The 17,140-nt window shown below is 48.4% G+C and overlaps 1 protein-coding gene across 4 annotated transcripts in view; it reads left to right on the top strand.

Annotated features, from left to right (window-relative positions):
* The first annotated feature begins 411 nt into the window (after positions 1-411).
* Positions 412-17,140, top strand: part of NAV2 (neuron navigator 2) — a 423,615-nt gene continuing 406,886 nt past the window's right edge. For 2 of the 4 annotated variants that reach the window (XM_040255673.1, XM_040255672.1), the window contains exon 1: positions 412-1,551. In XM_040255673.1, the coding sequence (XP_040111607.1) occupies positions 1,294-1,551 (258 nt within the window). In that variant the 5' untranslated portion in view covers positions 412-1,293. The remainder of the gene's footprint in view (positions 1,552-17,140) is intronic. The other 2 variants (XM_040255676.1, XM_040255671.1) reach the window with 2 other exon arrangements.

Raw genomic sequence — 17,140 nt, 5'->3', positions numbered from 1 at the left:
CCAGACCAGATGGGGGGCCGCGGGGCTGCAGGCGCGACTCCGGAAGCTTCAGACCGTTAAGGTGACCAGAACAATTTTAAAAAGGAAACAAACTTTCCCGGAGCCTTCCCCGCGGGGCCCCGAGGCGGGCGCTTGCGTTCGAAAGGGCATTTTTCAAAAGGGTTTCAGGACGCGGTGGGTGTGGACCCGCCGGGGAGCGCGCGGCCAGAGCCGCGCTGCAGAGCGGCCACCAGCCCGCTTTGTACTTGCAGCCAAGCGCGGCCCCAGAGTTTCGGCGGCGGCCCGGGGAGTTGAGGCCACGCCCCCTTTGCAGGGAGAGCCGCGGCCGCCGATTGGCCCGCCGCGGACCAATCGGCGCGTTGAGGCGGCCCGGGCTGTCAGCGCGCGCCGCAGCCGCGCGGGTCGCAGCCTGTCCTCCCCTTCGCGGAGCCCCGCATCCAGCGCAGCCTTCCCGGGAAGCGCGGCTGCCGCTCGCGAGCGCTGCCTTGCCCTGCCCTGCCCAGCCCAGCCCGCCAGCCGCGCGTCCGAGTGCCCGCGGCCCGCGGCCACAGCCTTGCTGCGCTATAGCGCACGGAGCATGTGCAGACCCTCAGGCGCCGAAGTGCTCTCTGCCCCGGGGGGCTTCTGGCAGTGGTGACTGACTGTCACACCTAAAGAGACCTTTCGGGGGCTCTCGCCGCGCCTCTGCGTCGCGGGGGGACACTGCGGTGCTTGCGATCAGAGCGACAGCTGCCTCTCGCTGAAGACGTCTTGGGCTGCGTGCGCCCTCCCTCTCTTCCTCGTATCGCTCCTTCCCTCCCCTCCGCGTTGCTAGCCCCATAGCTCTCCGGCTCACGCAGCCTCCCCGGAGCGGGAGGCGTGGGTCCCCGCCACCCCTCTTCGAGCGGGGCCTCCTCACTTCGGAGATGCAATGACAAGTTAATATGGGCGTCCAAGCCTCAGGGTCCCAGGAGGAGAATCGCAAGAGGCAACAGCTCCTGAGCACCCAGAGCCCTTGAACAGGCCACCCAGGAGGGGCGTGAAACCCGGCGGCAGCATCCGTCCAGGTGGGACCCGCTGAGCGCCGCGCGATCAGTCCTCCGCCGGGTTCCCGCACCGCCAAGGCCAGCTCGACCGATAGCTCCGAGATCCCCGACCCGGGGATTTTTTGTTTTTTTTCTCTTTCCCTCGGCTGGTGGTGGGCGCCTCTCGGGCCGAAGCCCGGCGCCTGCTCTGCTGCCCGCGCTGCCTTTAGCGGTCGCCTCCGCCGCCGCTTCCAGGGACGTGCTGGGAAAGCCGAAGCCCCGGGAGAAGATGCCGGCCATCCTGGTGGCCTCCAAAATGAAGTCGGGACTGCCCAAACCCGTGCACAGCGCCGCGCCCATCCTGCACGTGCCCCCAGCCCGGGCGGGCCCCCAGCCTTGCTATCTCAAGTTGGGAAGCAAGGTGGAGGTGAGCAAGACCGCCTACCCTAGCCAGATCCCCTTGAAATCGCAGGGGCTGCAAGAGCCGGCGGGGGAAGGGCTCCCGCTGCGGATGAGCGGCTCCGTGGAGAACGGGTTCGATACCCAGGTGAGAGGTGCTGTGTGCCTGGGGCACTGTTCTGTGGGGAAGGGTGAATATTTTTTTGAGGGTGGAAGTTGACACGGCTGGAGAGGGGAAAAGGGTACCCTGTGGGCTGAGAAGGGGACCGTGCCACTTAGGCCAGCAGATTGGGGGTTGCGCCCGGAGAGTGAGCTGGTCAGTGGGTGTGGCCCGGGTGACCGAGGTTTGCCTTAAGGAGCTCTGCGAGATCGGGATGCTGGCTGCCTGCGGCTTCCTTCTAGGGGCGCGGTGGGGTGGGCCACGATCAGGGTGTCCTCAGAAAACCATGTGCCACACTGGAAATGTCAGGTTCTGCATGTCGAGGGGCTTGGCCCCAAGAAGACAGTGTCTGCTGCAGCGGCTGTGTGTCTGTCGGTTCTGCAGAGATTCTGTCCCTGCCGGGGAATGGTCCGAGACCTCGTTGGGCTCCACTCCCCCCTGGCCTGGCTGCAAGATCCAGGAAAAGAGGTCTAGGGTTGGCAGTGTACCGGCCCCCCTCGGCTTGGAGATACTCGGGCCTGCCCCATCCTTCGGGCTGACAGCATTCCAGGCACGGTGCTAGGACTGCAGTAGGAGTGCCCGGTGCACCGGCGGAGGCAAGCAACTGGAGACTCCTAGCGTCTCGGCTGGCTGTAGGGATGGGGCGGGGGTGGCTGCCTCGGAATGGCGGCCCGAAGCTAAGCCCCTCCTTCCTGGGTAGTAGATCCCGGTGCCGGTAGCCCGGGTGACTGGGGGGTGCGGGTGTGGGGGTGGCTGGAACAGAATTGATGACTTCTACCTTCCCAGCCCGAGCTCGCACCACCCAATTCGGCTGGGTGACAGGCCCTAGCCATGCAGTCTCTTTTAAGGAAATCAGCAAGGGCCAATCCGGTTCTCCTGGCTTCCTGCCCTCACTGCTCCTTTTTTCCCCCCTCCCTCTCCTGGTAGGAGGGAGCAGGGGCACGCTGTATTTTCTTGGCAGTTAGTCAGCAGGGACTTTTGGGGACAGGCCGACCTGACGGATGTGACTGTCCCAGTCAGGAGAGGCGGAAAGGCAGCGGGGGAGGTAGTGTGGGGCTGGTGTCAGGGAAGTGGCAACAGACCAGCTGACCTTTTTGGCACTTAATCTCTGCTGACCCTGTCTCCACCTTCTCCTAGAGCTTTCTCTGATCAGAGGCTAGAACTCAACACATTCCTAGCCTTTCTGATGGAGGAACTGAAGCTGGAAGCTAATTGTAAGCAGACTTTTGGAACTCTGGGCTGGAGAAGGCCCTCAAAGCAGATTACGCTCCCACACCAGGCTGATAAGCATGCCCCTTGCTGCTGCACTTGCTAAACATTTTTGGAAGCTGACAGGTTTGAGTGATGGCGTGTGGGAGGAAGGCAAGATTTACCCCCAATGCTACTGGGCCTGTCTCTGCTATAGGGTTTTGTGCTCTGAGCTCTTTTTCTGCTGTTCATCACAGGATTTCTTCAGTGGTCTCTGAAACAGGAGTGAGCCTGGGGGTGCGCTCTTGTGAGGGTGTCCCCTCCATCCTTGGAGGCAGGGCTGATGGGGTGTGGTGGGGTGTGATGGAGTGGATGCGGGAGGCCAGAGCGGTGACTCGGGGATGTGACACACACCCTCCATCCTGATGAAGAGGGCCTGAGGAATGAGGGCAAAGTGGACTCCGTGATCCTTGTGGCCAGGCAGCTGTTCTACCGCTGTCCATTTGACCTTTCACTTAACACACAGGGTTGGAGGGCTTTCGATGGGCAGGCTCTGAAAAGGTGATTCATCACCCTGTTTCCTGGAAAAATGATCTTTAGCTGCTGCCAGAGGGGCTCATGAGGTCCGGTTCCCTCAAGGCTTTCCTTCTGTCCCCTGCCCATGGCCCACAGTCCCTTGTCTGCCCCCCCCCCGACCTCCCTTGCCCTCAAGAGGGCCCTGTGTACTGACCACGAGGGTGGTTTGGATGGACTTTCCAGTGGGTTTTGACAGCCTGCCTCCCCCTTTTTTTTTCACTCATGGTCGGGCTTCCTGGCGGTTCTTCTCTGTGCAGGTGCAGATCCTTGTTCTCATGGCCTCGCCCTGGCATCAGAGAATCAGTGGCAAAAGGGGTTTTCCTCTTTGGACAAGTCTTCTCCCTCTGGGCCTAACATATTGCCTGTGCACTATCCAGGAAGGCCTCTCCATGCAGCTCTCTGTCCCTTTCCAGGACAGGGTCAGGCTTGGTAGTCCCGAATTCAAAACTTGATGTTTGTCACTAGAAGATCCTCCAGAGATGAGGAGTTAAGTGGCAAATGATATCTTGGGGCATTTGACTCCCTTTGTTACTCAGAGGCTTTTACTAGGCTGGGCTGTGCAGTGGTCAGTAGCACAGGCTTTAAAGTCAGGTGGATATCCCAGGTGTCCTGCCTTTACCATGTACAAGCTGGTGACCTAGTCCATTAACCTCTCTGGGCCTCAGTGTTCCCATCTGTAACAATGGACATTTAACAACCACACAAATTGTGAGAGGCTTAAGAAAAATAACATTTGCAAAGTGCCATATACACCTGTCTATATATATACTGCATATACGTACATCATAGATACATATTTATATACGTGTATAAGTAAGATATGTAAAGCCCAGTGTCTGGCAAATAGGAAACACTTAATAAAATGAGCCATTTATATTGCTAAACCAAGAGATGGGGCATTGTTGAATGTAGATCTAATAGCCTCTCAGTGAGAAAAGGCATAGCTTATTCTGTCAAGCCCTTGAGAAGGTATCATTCAGTTCACAAAGGTTTACAGAACATCTGTCACATACCTAATATAGTACCAGGCATGGTGGGAAGGTGAGGGAAGTGCCTGACGTGCCAGGCTCTCTTTGTATGATCTCATTTCATCCTCACGGTAACACTTAAAGCAGATATGACTTCCAATGACAATAATTTCGTGTAACATCTTCTTCAACGATAGTAATATAACAATGGCAAGTCATCACATAGCACTTCCGATGTGCCAGGAATTGTTCTAAAAGACCTCATTTGATTCTTACCACAATCCAATGAGACATGTGTTATCGTTCTCATTTTACACTTGGGAAACTGAGGCAAAGGCTGGGTTAGTGACCCCATGAATAGCAGGAGTAGAATTAGAACTTGGACAGCCTGGTTCTGGACTCCCTGGTCTTAATCAGCATGCTATAGAGAGAAGATCATAGGGACTTTCCGGTTACTCACAGGCCCTGACTTATAAGACCACCGCTCCAGCCACTGAGCTGGAGGAGTAAACAGGGCTCAGCAAGGTTGAGTGACTCTCTCCAGGTCATCCTGCTCCAGGGTGGCAAGCAGGGAGTCCAGCTGTGGGTGGTCTGGATTGCAGGCTGGTGGTCTTCCCCATCTTCATAGCTGCCTCCTCCTTTCATGTTCCGGTGGAGGTAGAGGGTATATTCGACATGGTCTGGGCCTTGGAGGTCTTATAGTCTAGATGGGAGGTATAACTGATGTATTGAAGACGTCAGGGCACAACACCAAGAGGGCTGAGAGGGCTGTTTGGGGCTGAAAGGAAGGAAAAGGCCACGATGGCTGGAGAAGTCCAGAGAACCTCACGAAGGGGGCTGGAGATGGTGGGTTCCAGAGATGGGCAGGAATAGCTGGGAGGGGAGGAGAGGGGGTGTGATGAACATGTGGGGAAGGGGGAGGCATGCAGTGGTGCAGAGCAGGAAGGGGTGCAGCCACAGGGAAGCCACACCTTCACGTAACAGGTGATGACTTCATATTTAGTATCTTCCTTTCAAAAGGTGAGCATGAGCAAAGAACAAAGGCTTCTTGCAGTTGAAAAATTGGAATTGCCTGTTGCCTTCCTGGTTGATAGTGATCCTGAGCATGTGGGTATTTATGGAAAGATGGTGTCCATAAAAGATCTGGTTCATAGCAGACCCTTGGGAAATGACAGTGATTATTATTAGTTTAAGGTTCAGAATCTCTAACATGGTGTGATATGGGGAAAGGAGACAGTTCTCATGGCTTATATTAGGCAGCAACTTATTTCAGCCAGTGATGGCCCATTTTCCCGCAAGCCTGCTCTCCACCTCCATCAAGTGTGAAAAGACCTGATGTAGCCAGCAACTAGCTTTTAGGTGGAGCGCCACTGTCAGCTCGCCAAGCCCCTCACCTTGAATCTCTCCCGCAAACCTATAGCTGGGGCTCAACCCCCAGAGAGAGGAACTGTTCTGCAGCTGCAACATCCCTCCCAAGTCCCCCTCCTGGTGCTGGGATACCTGGGCCTCCCCCCAAGAATGAACATTTATAGCATCTGCTCTGTTAACATGGCGTATAAATTATGACCATGTGCAAAGAATTGTTTTAGAGACCTGCTCTATGTTAGTTCAGAAACCCTGTCCGACCGACCTTCAGATAAGGAATGCTCATGAGCTATTTGAGGAGAGGTTAGCCTATTTTTAAGAAGCAGTTGCAGAGGGAAAAAAATTATATATATATATATATAATACTTTGATATTTCCTGTTTTTAGGAGCCTGGAGTTCAACTTGCAGCTCACTTCTTTAAAAAAGTAATTAGAAGTGATGGAAATCCTCTGTGGGTGTTTTAGATGTTTAAAAAGAAAAACACAGACAAAGCCCCCCAGGAAGAGAATGCAGCTCCAAGCTTGCAACCTGTTGCAACTTTGCCCCATTGTGTTTTGATTAGAATCCTTGCTCCATCATCAACGTTGATTATGGATTTGATTAGTGCATTTTTCTGCTATTGTGTTATTCCCTTTCTTCTCTTCCTCAGTTCTTGGAGGAGAATGTATAGTATGGTTATCTGCCAACATGCAAGAATGTTTATAGTTCACGTATTATTGCTTATTTCATGGGTTAATTTTCTGAAAACACTTTAAGGGTGGGACTGGTGGCTCATTTAGAGTATCATTACGTGTGTATACATGTGTGTGTATAAATACATCAACTTCTGGATATGTGTATATACACAAATACACACACATATACAAATATATACACATGGAACAGCTTAAAGTAATAAGCACATGTAAGCACACACACATCAAAGGCCAGACTGGAGGAATTACAGCCCAATTTCCAGCTTTCAGGATAGCTTGATTTGCTCCCCACTTCTCATACTCCTTTCCTCTGTGACCGAGATGGAAGAACCAAGTCTTGGTGTCCTACTTTATTTGTTTATAAGATGTAAGAGATGTAGCCTTGAGAGAGGTGTTTTAATTAGGCCTTAGTGAAATTCCTGAAGCCAGTCTGCAAAAGCCGAAACACCTAGTGAGATTTTGGACATTTGGCTTAAGAGAGTCTTATTTCTTAAAATCAGTCTCAGCAGCAAGGAAGGAAACAGTTATGGGGCGTCTGCTATAAGCCAGGTAGTACTCTGCAGGGATTTTATCTATCTATCTATCTATCTATCTATATATGTATAGATATATATATCTATATATATTATGATATATATGTATATATACATATATGTGTGTAATATATATAATATATTGTGTATATATATGTATATATACATATATATGTGTGTATAATGTATATAATATATATATTATAATATATAATTTAGTATGAGGCACAAGAAACTGGGTAAAATGTAAAGTGGCCCATGAATTTCATAGGAGGAAGATGAAACCCAGGGAAGTTACCACTTGGAGGCAGTTTTTGTTCATATTTATTGCTTTATTAATATTTGGCTGCTCCAGGACTTAGTTGTGGCGTGTGGGATCTTTAGTTATGGCACGCGAACTCTTAGCTGTGGCGTGTGAACACTTAGTTGTGGCCTGTGGGATATAGTTTCCTGACTGGGGATTGAACTTGTGCCCCCTGCATTGGGATCCTGGAGTCTTAGCCACTGGAACACCAGAGAAGTCCCTGGAAGGCAGTTTTAAAATGGTTGATTAGGCTTAATTGAGAGACAGACCTGGGTTCAAATCTAGGCTTTAGGCAAGTTAACATCTCTAAATGTAAGTGTCTTTATCTATAAAGCAGAAACAATGATTCTTAAACGTTGTCCGTAAGAATCCAATGAGATAATACTGGGAGGTTGCTAACACAGAGCCTGGTATGTAATAAGCAAAAAATACATGATATTGCCTAATTTTATTACCCAAGGTCAGAGCCAAGTTTGGAAACCAGATCTGCCTCATTGCAAGCTCATGTTCTTTCTACCCTACCTCTCTACCTCTCAAGTGCATGGTTAACTATATGGAGAACAGGTGGTTTGCACTGTGAAAGCAGAGAGCATAGCGGAGCTTTTGTTAGATGAATGGGGAGCCAAGAGTAAGTTAAGAACAGTGTCCTCTAAATGAGTCATGTCCAGAGTTGTGAAGTGAAATCTTCACATTTTGGTTCCAAACACGCCATCTCTATAGCACTAACCAAGCTGAGGGATCTGCTGCCAACCAAACTTATGGGAAGCCTCCTTTGAACACCCGATCTGAACTGGTACCGTCAAGGTGGTTGAATGGAACTGGCCAATCTGATTTTGCTGCCTGGGAGCAAGAATGGAACAATCCCATTGATTTGGCTTCTGAATGGCTTCTCATTGTTCTGAAGGCAGAAGGAAAACCCTCTTCCCTTAGGGCTGGCATGATTGTGGTGGGAGCTAAACCTTGTGATCAGGTTGGTCATTAAGGTGCCCAAGGCATGGCTGGGTGCCCAATGGTGTTTTACTAATAGCCACAGGGCCACATTCAATGGTGACTCTGTCTCTTGGTCACATTATTCAAAGAGATGGACAATGTGTTCTTGGAATGTCTCGGGCAGAATGGTTCATGTGATTTTGGGAACAAAACTGGGTCAGGCTTTTGTGCTTCAGTCCACACAAGTCAGTAGTGAGTGACAGCTAAAAGTTTTTGCAGGAACCCCAAGTCACCCACACAGAACCTAAAGAGTGATTCATGACTTAGTGCTCCATTTCCCAAGGAAAACAGACCCTCTCTTGTGTTCTGCAAACAATGGCCCCACAGCCTCAGAATATTTTCTCTCTCCAAGTGAAACTTCAGTACCTCCAGTGAATTTTAGTTTGTAGGTGTGGGGGCTGGGTCAAGATAATGGCGAGGTTCTTTTGGAGCCTTGGAACCAAATCAAATACTCACAAGAACATGATTATAATAATGGGAACCGACGGTGACAGAGCATGGCACTGGACACGCAGCATTTCATTTAATCCTCACAACACCCCATTAGATAGACGCTACTTCCCCAAGAGAACAGAAATGACAGTTCTTGGAATCAGCAACTTTGGTTCTTCAGATACTTTGCTGCATGACCTTCGGTAAGTTACATTTTCTTTTGAGCCTCAGTTGCCTCATCTATAAAATGGGTAGAATGATACTTGCTCTAGTCTTTTTTTTGAAGAGTTTTTGTGACACTTAATAGAGGTGATTATTATGCATGACACTGTTAATACCCTTCAAGGAAACCAAGGGTGAGAGAGGTTAAACTACTTTTCCGAGTAGCACAGCTGGTTAAGTGGTGGACCAGAATTTGAACCCTTAACTATTTGATCTCAAAGTCAAGGCTCCGAAATAGCAAGTGTGAAAGCACTTAAAAAAAAAAAAATCTGAAAAGGCGTTGTTAATATGGAATCAAAGTAAACTGCTATAAAATTTCTTTGGGCATGGTATATATGATATCTGGCTCCTCCCCTTTGCCCCAGAGTTTAGAAATATTGAAAATATTCATTCAATATTAAATAAATATTAGCTACTTCATCATACCATTTAACCTCTCTGGGGTTTGTAAAATTCCAAGTGCTCTCATGCCCCAAAGTCCAGTAGTAAGGCGTAATCACTGTGTAAGTGGCAGGGCTGATTCTGGACAGAAGAAGGAAAAATGGGGTATTTGATAAAATGGCCTGCAGAAGCAATCAGATAAATTCAGATTATGGGTCATTCTTTAGGACAGTGAGCCTGGGATCTTCCAAACTGACAATGCCATGAAAAACAAGAAGAAAATTAAAAGGTAGATGGAGAACTATTCTAGAAAAAGGAGACGAAAGAGACGTGATAACCAAACCCAATAAGAGATCCTTGACAAGCAAAGCCACAAATGCTAGAAAGGCCATTTTGGAGACAATGGGAGATAGTTGAATGCAGATTGTATATTAGATAGTATTACTTCCCTGGGGCTTCCCTGGTAGCTCAGTGGTAAAGAATCCACCTACAATGTGGGAAGATGTGGGAGACATGGGTTTGATCCCTGGGTTGGAAAGTTCCCCTAGAGTAGGAAATGGCCACCCACTCCAGTATTCTTGCCTGGACAATTGCATGGACAGAAGAGCCTGGTGGGCTACAGTCCATGGGGTCACAAAGAGTCAGACACAACTGAGTGATGGAGCATGATTATTCCGTTGTTGCTAATGGTTTGGAAATAATGTAATAAAATGTCCATTTTCTTGGAAGATACATGCTGTATTTAGAGGTGAGGTATCTGGGTATCAGCAACAAAGTCCCAAATGGGTTCAGGACCAAAAAAAAAAAAAAGTGAGTATATGTGCAGATAGAAGGAGAAAGCAAATGTTATAAAATGTTTAAAACTGATGAGTCTAGATACACGTGCAACTCTTTCAACTTTTGTTTGAAATTTTTCAAAATAAAATGTTGGGAAACAAAAAGAAAGCCTTGGCAAAAGAGTGTACATGTGCAATCCCCTTGACATCTGTGGTATATCCACGAGAACATATACGAGGTAGGATGTGTGAAGTAAGAGTGTATGTGTGTATGTGCACTCACAATAAAGAGCCTGGCCAAGTTTGTTTCACCGGGATCTGGACTTCTTATCTCCATTCTGGTATAGCGTGAGAATCTTGGCTTAATTCCTCGTCTTTTATGAGGATGGTTGTGGAAATTTTATGGAAATCATAAGATCCAAGTTTATTCGATAATCTCTTGTAAAAATCTAAGACGTTTCCAAGGTTGAAAGTACAAAAGAGATTCTTTTTAATGAAGAAGTTTTTAAAAATATGAAAACACCAGGTTGAATTTTACTCATCAAGGCATGGAGAAGGCAAGGAGTCTGAACAGAAGCAAGGTCCTTTCTCTGCTTTAACCCTCTTTCTCTCCTCACTACTTAGAATTCCTTTGCCTGGCTCAACCCTTCTCATCCATTACCCATTCAAGGTCAGGCTTAGTGTCGCCTCCTCCAGGAAGCCTTTTGCCACCACCACTGTGGTCTGAAGGTAGTCTGTCTCCTGTGTGCTCCCATAGCCTGCTCTGAGCTCCTGTAACTTGAACTATGATTGTTATTTAGCCAGACCACAACTTCCATAAGGTTGAGGGTGTGACCCTCATGATCTCTGCTGGTACTACATCAGCAGGGCTGCGTCAACACATAGTAAGTTCTTGGTTCATATTCCAGAAGGAAAGAAGGAAGGGAGGGGGAAGACAAAAGGAAGAATTGAAAAACAGGATTGAGTGGCTGTTGAGCACCAGCTGTGTTCACGAAGCTGTGGCTCAGCCACATAGCTCCTGTAGAACTGTCTGTCGGTGTTCGAGCTGAAACGAGCCCATGGCGGTGGGTGGCCAAGCATGAAAGACAGAGGGTGAAGCCAGTGTCAAAGCTCTCCAACCAGGTCTTGGGGAAACTTACCTGGCTGGGTAGCGGGAAGAGGCAGATTCCTTTACACAAGTTTCCATTACACCAGGATGTCTACAGCATCCACACTGTCTGGTTGCTCCACTGGAAGGTCTATCTGGATGTGATCATGGTGGTTCAGCAGACTGGAAAGTTTGCGTGGGGAGGACACTGTGGGCTCTGGAGGGCTTTGGCAGACCCCCCCCCACCAACAACTTTGAAAGAGGGACTGAGAAGTGTTCTAAAGGGTTTTAGTTGGTTAAGAAAAGAGGATAGGACCAGCCTTCCAGGAATAAGGGTGACAGCAACCACTCATGTGCCATTTCCACACAATCTTCACACTCAATCTCAAGCTTCACACTCACTTTCTGAGCCTGATTTATCAGGAAGGAGGAAAGTGAGGGGTCAGTGGGGAGATGCCTGAGAGGGGTCTTTTTTAGGTCACCCAGCTGGTTTGAACAGAAGCATGATTCCTACCTGGTGTTTCTGAGTCCAAAATCTGTGCTCTTAACCCACTCCAGTGTTCTTGCCTGGAGAATCCCAGGGACGAGGGAGCCTGGTGGGCTGCCGGCAGTCTCTGGGGTCGCACAGAGTCGGACACGACTGAAGCGACTTAGCAGCAACCCCTGTCTTCTTCTGCCAGTAACTGGAAGAGGCCTGAGTCCCACACAGGGGTGCTGCTTTAAAAAAAAAAATCAAATCCCCAAGCCCTCTGCTCCTTGGAGCCTGCTCCCCGTTTCCCTTGCCGTGGCCTCCCTGCTGTCTCCTTCTTGTCGGGGCCTCTGTGCCTGTCCCAGCCTGTTGCTGGAGGTTCTGGATTTACCAAGTGAGGAGCTGCACTGGCTTTGGCCCGCATCTTGCTGCAGTCTGGGCACAGTCTCCTCTCATTGCCTGCTGTCCCCCAGGTCACCCCCGTGCTGCTCGACCCAGCAGGTCGATGTGCCTGACAGCTGGCAGGACCTCTTTCCTGTCCTCCTGTGGCAGCTCTGCAGACAGTTCCCACTGCATGCTGATTTGCTTTGATTATTTTCAGACCTGGGAGTGACGCATGTTGACGTCAAAGTATGTGGGCCACAAAGCATCCCCGAACTGTCAGACCTTCCAGTGTGTGAACTTTGCTTGTTAACTATCTCTGGACAGAGGAAACCCTGGAGGGAAAAATACCATTTAGGCGACGAAACCAGATTTATAAGAATCAGGCTCACTCGGGATGTCTGCTCAGTGATCTGTGCCTCTATGGACTAGATATTTGGGATGTCTGAGCCAGTGCGGACCTTGGAGCCCATCTATTCCCATAGCTCCATTGCCAATGGTGAAACAGCCTAGAGAGGGGTGTGAGTTGCCCGTGGTCACCCAGCTCTGAGTGCAGAGCAAAAACCCGGGATCCAGGCCCCCTGTCTTCTGGCCCAGTGTTCTTCCCACCTCACTCATGGCAGTCAGATGATCTGCTCTGAAGGGCCTGATGGCCTAAAGAATTGGAACCAGCCCTAAGCTATGTTCTTTCCTTCTCCATCTACTGAGTAGTTAAGATACATATTCTTTTCCTAAAAAATTACTTTATTGAAGTATAGCTGATTTACAATCTTGTGCTAATTTCTGCTGTACAGCAAAGTGATTCAGTTATATATATATACACACACACATATATATATATATATACCTTCTTTTTCATATTCTTTTCTGTTATGGTTTATTGCCATATATGTAAAGTATATATTTATTGAATACAGTTCCCTGTGCTTGCTGGATCTTGTTGTTTATCCACTCTCTATATAATAATTCGCACTGCTAATCCCAGACTCCCAGTCCACTTTTCTCCCAACCCCGTCCCCCTTGGCAACCACAAGTCTGTTCTTTTCATTCTTTCATATTTGAAAGCATTTGCATTTGGCTTAGTGGATCACAAAACTAGGAGTTCTTTGTGGATGGTATGATTGTGGCAGCAGACCACCATTCAACACCTCCCATGGGCCAGACACTCTCCATACATCATCTCATTTAAACCTCACCATAATGAGGTAAGGCTGGTGGCATTTCATCCGTTTCATGTTTGAGGCTCAGAGAAGGTCAGTAATGTGACTGAGACCACATGGAGTCAGCTTTGAAACTCTCTGCTTTCACATCTGTGCTTTTTCTGCCCAGCATCTTAGACCCTGCTCCCCTAGGCTGGAAGTCAGAGAGACCCAGGTTAAGATCCTACTTGCTCATTTACTTACCAAGCATCTAACTTCCCCGTGCTGGTGTAGGGCCCAGGACACTGTAAGTTCTCAGTAAACAGTTGTTGAACTGTAACTTGGACAAGTCAGTCCCACTAGGCCTCAGTTGCCCAAGGGAAAGTATAGCACTTCAGTGTGCTGTGCAGATCAAAGCAATACTGTGTGTGAAACTGTCTGGTATGGGGTAGATAAGATCTAGTGTTACTTACTGAGCTCTTGCTATGTGCTGGTCATTCTTCTAAGCACTCTCTATGGATTTTCCCATTTAATTATTATAAAAGCAATAATCTCTGAGGTAGGCACTTTGGTTATTATCTCCAATTTACAGGTGAACCAGGGCAGGTAGAGCATAAGCAACTTGTCCAAGGTCACCTGCCTACAAGTGGAGGAAATAGGCCTGAAACTCAGCAACGCTAGCAGAGCCTGCGTCCTCCCCCATGGCACGGTCCTCTTCTGTGCCTCTCCTAACTCTAGTTGAGGGTGGGGAAGAGCAACGAAAGCACAGAGATGGAAAACAATTTGTTTAAGGTTCTTTAGCATGAGAGGTAGTAAAACCCAGCTAAGACTTGCCTTCCTAAAGTAGCCTGGGGCTTTGTTCTTTAAAAGGTACTGGCTTCCCTGGTGGCTCAGTAGGTGAAGAGAATGCTTGCAATGCAGGAGACCTGGGTTCAATCCCTGGGTTGGGAAAATGCCCTGGAGGAGGGCATGGCAACCCTACTCCAGTATTCTTGCCTGGAGAATTCTATGGACAGAGGAGCCTGGCAGGCTATAGTCCATGGGGTCGCAAAGAGTAGGACATAACTGAAGTGACTTAGCTAGCACACACACAACTCTAGTGGGAAAGGACAAACTATTTTGGCCTGGGAAGCTCTCACAAACTAGAGATGGTCACTAGGAGTCAGTGACTCCCAATTGCCTGGGGGTGGCTTTCCCCTTGGGTCCCTGCTTCTCACTCATTTGGAATCATTTCTTCTCTGGATTGCAGAACAGAAACCAATATAAATTTGACCTAGTCCCTAGAAATGTTTACCTGGCTAAAAATATGCCGGCTTTGTTACATTTTTAGCCAAATTTAGATTTGAAGTATATGCATTGCCCACACCCATGTATTAGGCATGAACTGTTGGTACATTTTGTAACAGGAAGCTGCTGGTTTTCCATTCCAGAGAACTGGAATTTGGTCAGAAATTTGTCATTTGCAAATGCCAGCTCTCACCACATTCCATTGCTGTTTTTAAGAACGTCTCGTCACCTGGAGTTGGAGGAAGCAGGCCATGGGTGAGGCCAGGCTGGCCAGGCTGTCTTGGTGTCTTTTCTCTGGGTCTGGTGCCTTCCAAGCGACCTCCGCCTGGCTCTCCCCAGGCCCACGCCATCTGCACTGTGTTGCCTTTGGATTAGTGCATGGGCAGACAGGGTGCTTATTTTAGAACTGGAAGGAGAGGAGATGTATCAATAAAAAATAAAAGCTGGGAAGGAAAAAATCCATTCAGTGGTTTTAAAATATCTCTCCCTTAACAGGACAGATTATTTTTGTTTCTTAAAAACAACTAGGTGATTTGCTCCTAGAAACAGAGTTGGAAAGACTGTAAAAAAGGAGGAGGCTGTTGAGATGGCCTGGAGGTTTCACCACCCTGGCCCATTTGCACAGCACAGGTCATTTTCCCCCACCTCCAAAGCCCCTCCTCCTCCTGACTGGAAGACTCTGGAACCTCAGAACTATGTCACAAAGACCCTGTTGTCTTACGTCTTTATTTTATAGCTAATGAAGCTGAGCCTCAGGGCCGTTGCACCTGCTGCCTGGAATGTCTTCCCCAGATATTGATGTAGCTCCTTCCCGCCTCTGCTCAGATGCTCCTTTATCAAAGGCACTTTTTCTGACCATCCTATATAAAAGAACAATCCATTCTTTTATATCTCCTTGCTCTGCTTTATTTTCCTCCAGAACCAGAGCAATCTACTGTAGACACGCTATATATTTATTATCTTGTGTCTTCCTCTATTAGACTTTCAGCTCATTAAGAACTACGGCTTCACCTCTTTTGTTCACAGCTATCTCCCCCACACCTAGAACAATGTCCAGCAGTTAGTAGGTGATTACTAAATATTTAGTAAATAAACAACAGGGACTTGTGCAAGATTTCAGGCAGAGCTGGGACTAGCCTCTAGGTCTGACTCCAAATCCAAGATTCTTACTTACACCTATTTCTCTAGATGCTACTAAGAAATCTACAGTGTGTCTCTTAAGATGAGAATGGGTTAAAATGTTCTGCCTTTGACAATTTTGCATCTTTTGTAGGGACTCTTACTGCAAAGGATGGACGAGTATCTTAACACAAAGATCATTGTCTTAACCTCAAGATGTAGGTGACTTAGGTTGGCTGGGAAAAGGTAATATTTTTGATCAGGTTGGGGAAATCTTACCCTGTGAGCAGACTCTTACGTGGTCCAAGTTTAGGGCTGGATCCCCAGGAGGAGAGAGAGCTGAGAATTGGATTTGCCAACATGCACTGCTTCCGTTTTGTCTTCCATTTTGCTTCTTTCTCTTTTCCTCTCCCCCACCCCTTCTTCCCCTCTCCCTCCCTCTTTCCTTCTTTCCTTTCTTTGTTCTGGCTCCTTTCTGTACTTTAACCCTTGTTAATAAAAACCATGATCTCTGGACTAGCTATAATAGCGTCATCTGCAGGCTTGGTAGAAACACCAAGCCTTGGACTTAGCCTCTGACCTTCTGAATCACAATTTGCATTTGAACCAGAACTCAAGATATTTCATAGGCAAATTAAAGTTTAAGGAGCAGAAAAGCAATTATGCCCTTACCTCGTCAGAAGTGCTGAAGAGAAACTTCCCTCCTGTAAATACTCAGTTTCCTCTTCTGTGTGGAGGCATGGACCCTGTTGCCTCTAATAACCCCTCCGATTAGGGATGGGAGGGATGGACAGGACACCCCCTGAAAGAGGATATCAGAAAAGAGACTTCTAGAATCTGCAGCCGATGTATATCTTAGATTGCTGTGTCTTATGGAATTCTCCAGGCAAGAATACTAGCGTGGGTAGCCATTCCCTTCTCCAGGGGATCTTCCCGACCCAGGGATTGAACCTGGGTCTCCTGCATTGCAGGTGGATTCTTTACCATCTGAGCCACCTGGGAAGCCCTTATTCACTGGGCTTTGTGGCTAATGCTTGGTCAGCGTGATGGAAGGCTGGCATCTGTCTGGTAGCTGCAGAAGGAAGGGAAGTCCTGTCTTTGACCTGGGCATTAAAGATTAGAGGACCTCAGCCCTCCTCTTTGCAGTGAGCTCTGGGCTGGTTGAGATAGCATCTGGCAGCAACTGGAGGCAGTCCCATCGCAGCCCTTCTCACTGTCGGCTGGGAAGTCTGCTCTAGCCCCTTCAGCAAAGAGAGGACAGCCCCTCCCTCAGTCTGAATACAGCCCAGCTCCCAGGATCCTTTGCTGTTTGGAAGTCTCCTTCTAGTTCTCCTTGAATTGCAGTGGGAAATTGCATTGCACGATGCCAGCATGTTGTGAAGGAGTGCCCCAGAGTACCAAGGGGAGGGGCTGGCTCTGGTGGTCATGCTGGGCTCTCTATCCCCGCTTAGAGAAGCCCTGTCAATGGGCAGGTGGCGTGCAAATGTAATCTGTCTCCCTGCTGAGGCGTTTCTTTCAGTCATGCTGCGGTTGGGTCCTGATTTGCAGAAAGCCCATTGATAAGAGCAGAGCAGATTAATTGAGCCCCTGAATCAGGCTGTTTGGTGAAATTATTGTCTAATGCTTTTAGAGGTGGGAGCTTTTTTTTTTCAGCTCGTTCTGTG

The sequence above is a fragment of the Oryx dammah genome, unplaced genomic scaffold (genome assembly GCF_014754425.2).
Source record: "Oryx dammah isolate SB20612 unplaced genomic scaffold, SCBI_Odam_1.1 HiC_scaffold_15, whole genome shotgun sequence".
Lineage (NCBI taxonomy): Eukaryota > Metazoa > Chordata > Mammalia > Artiodactyla > Bovidae > Oryx > Oryx dammah.
Note: the sequence above shows the minus strand (reverse complement) of the source record. Positions and strands in the feature narration are given on the sequence as shown.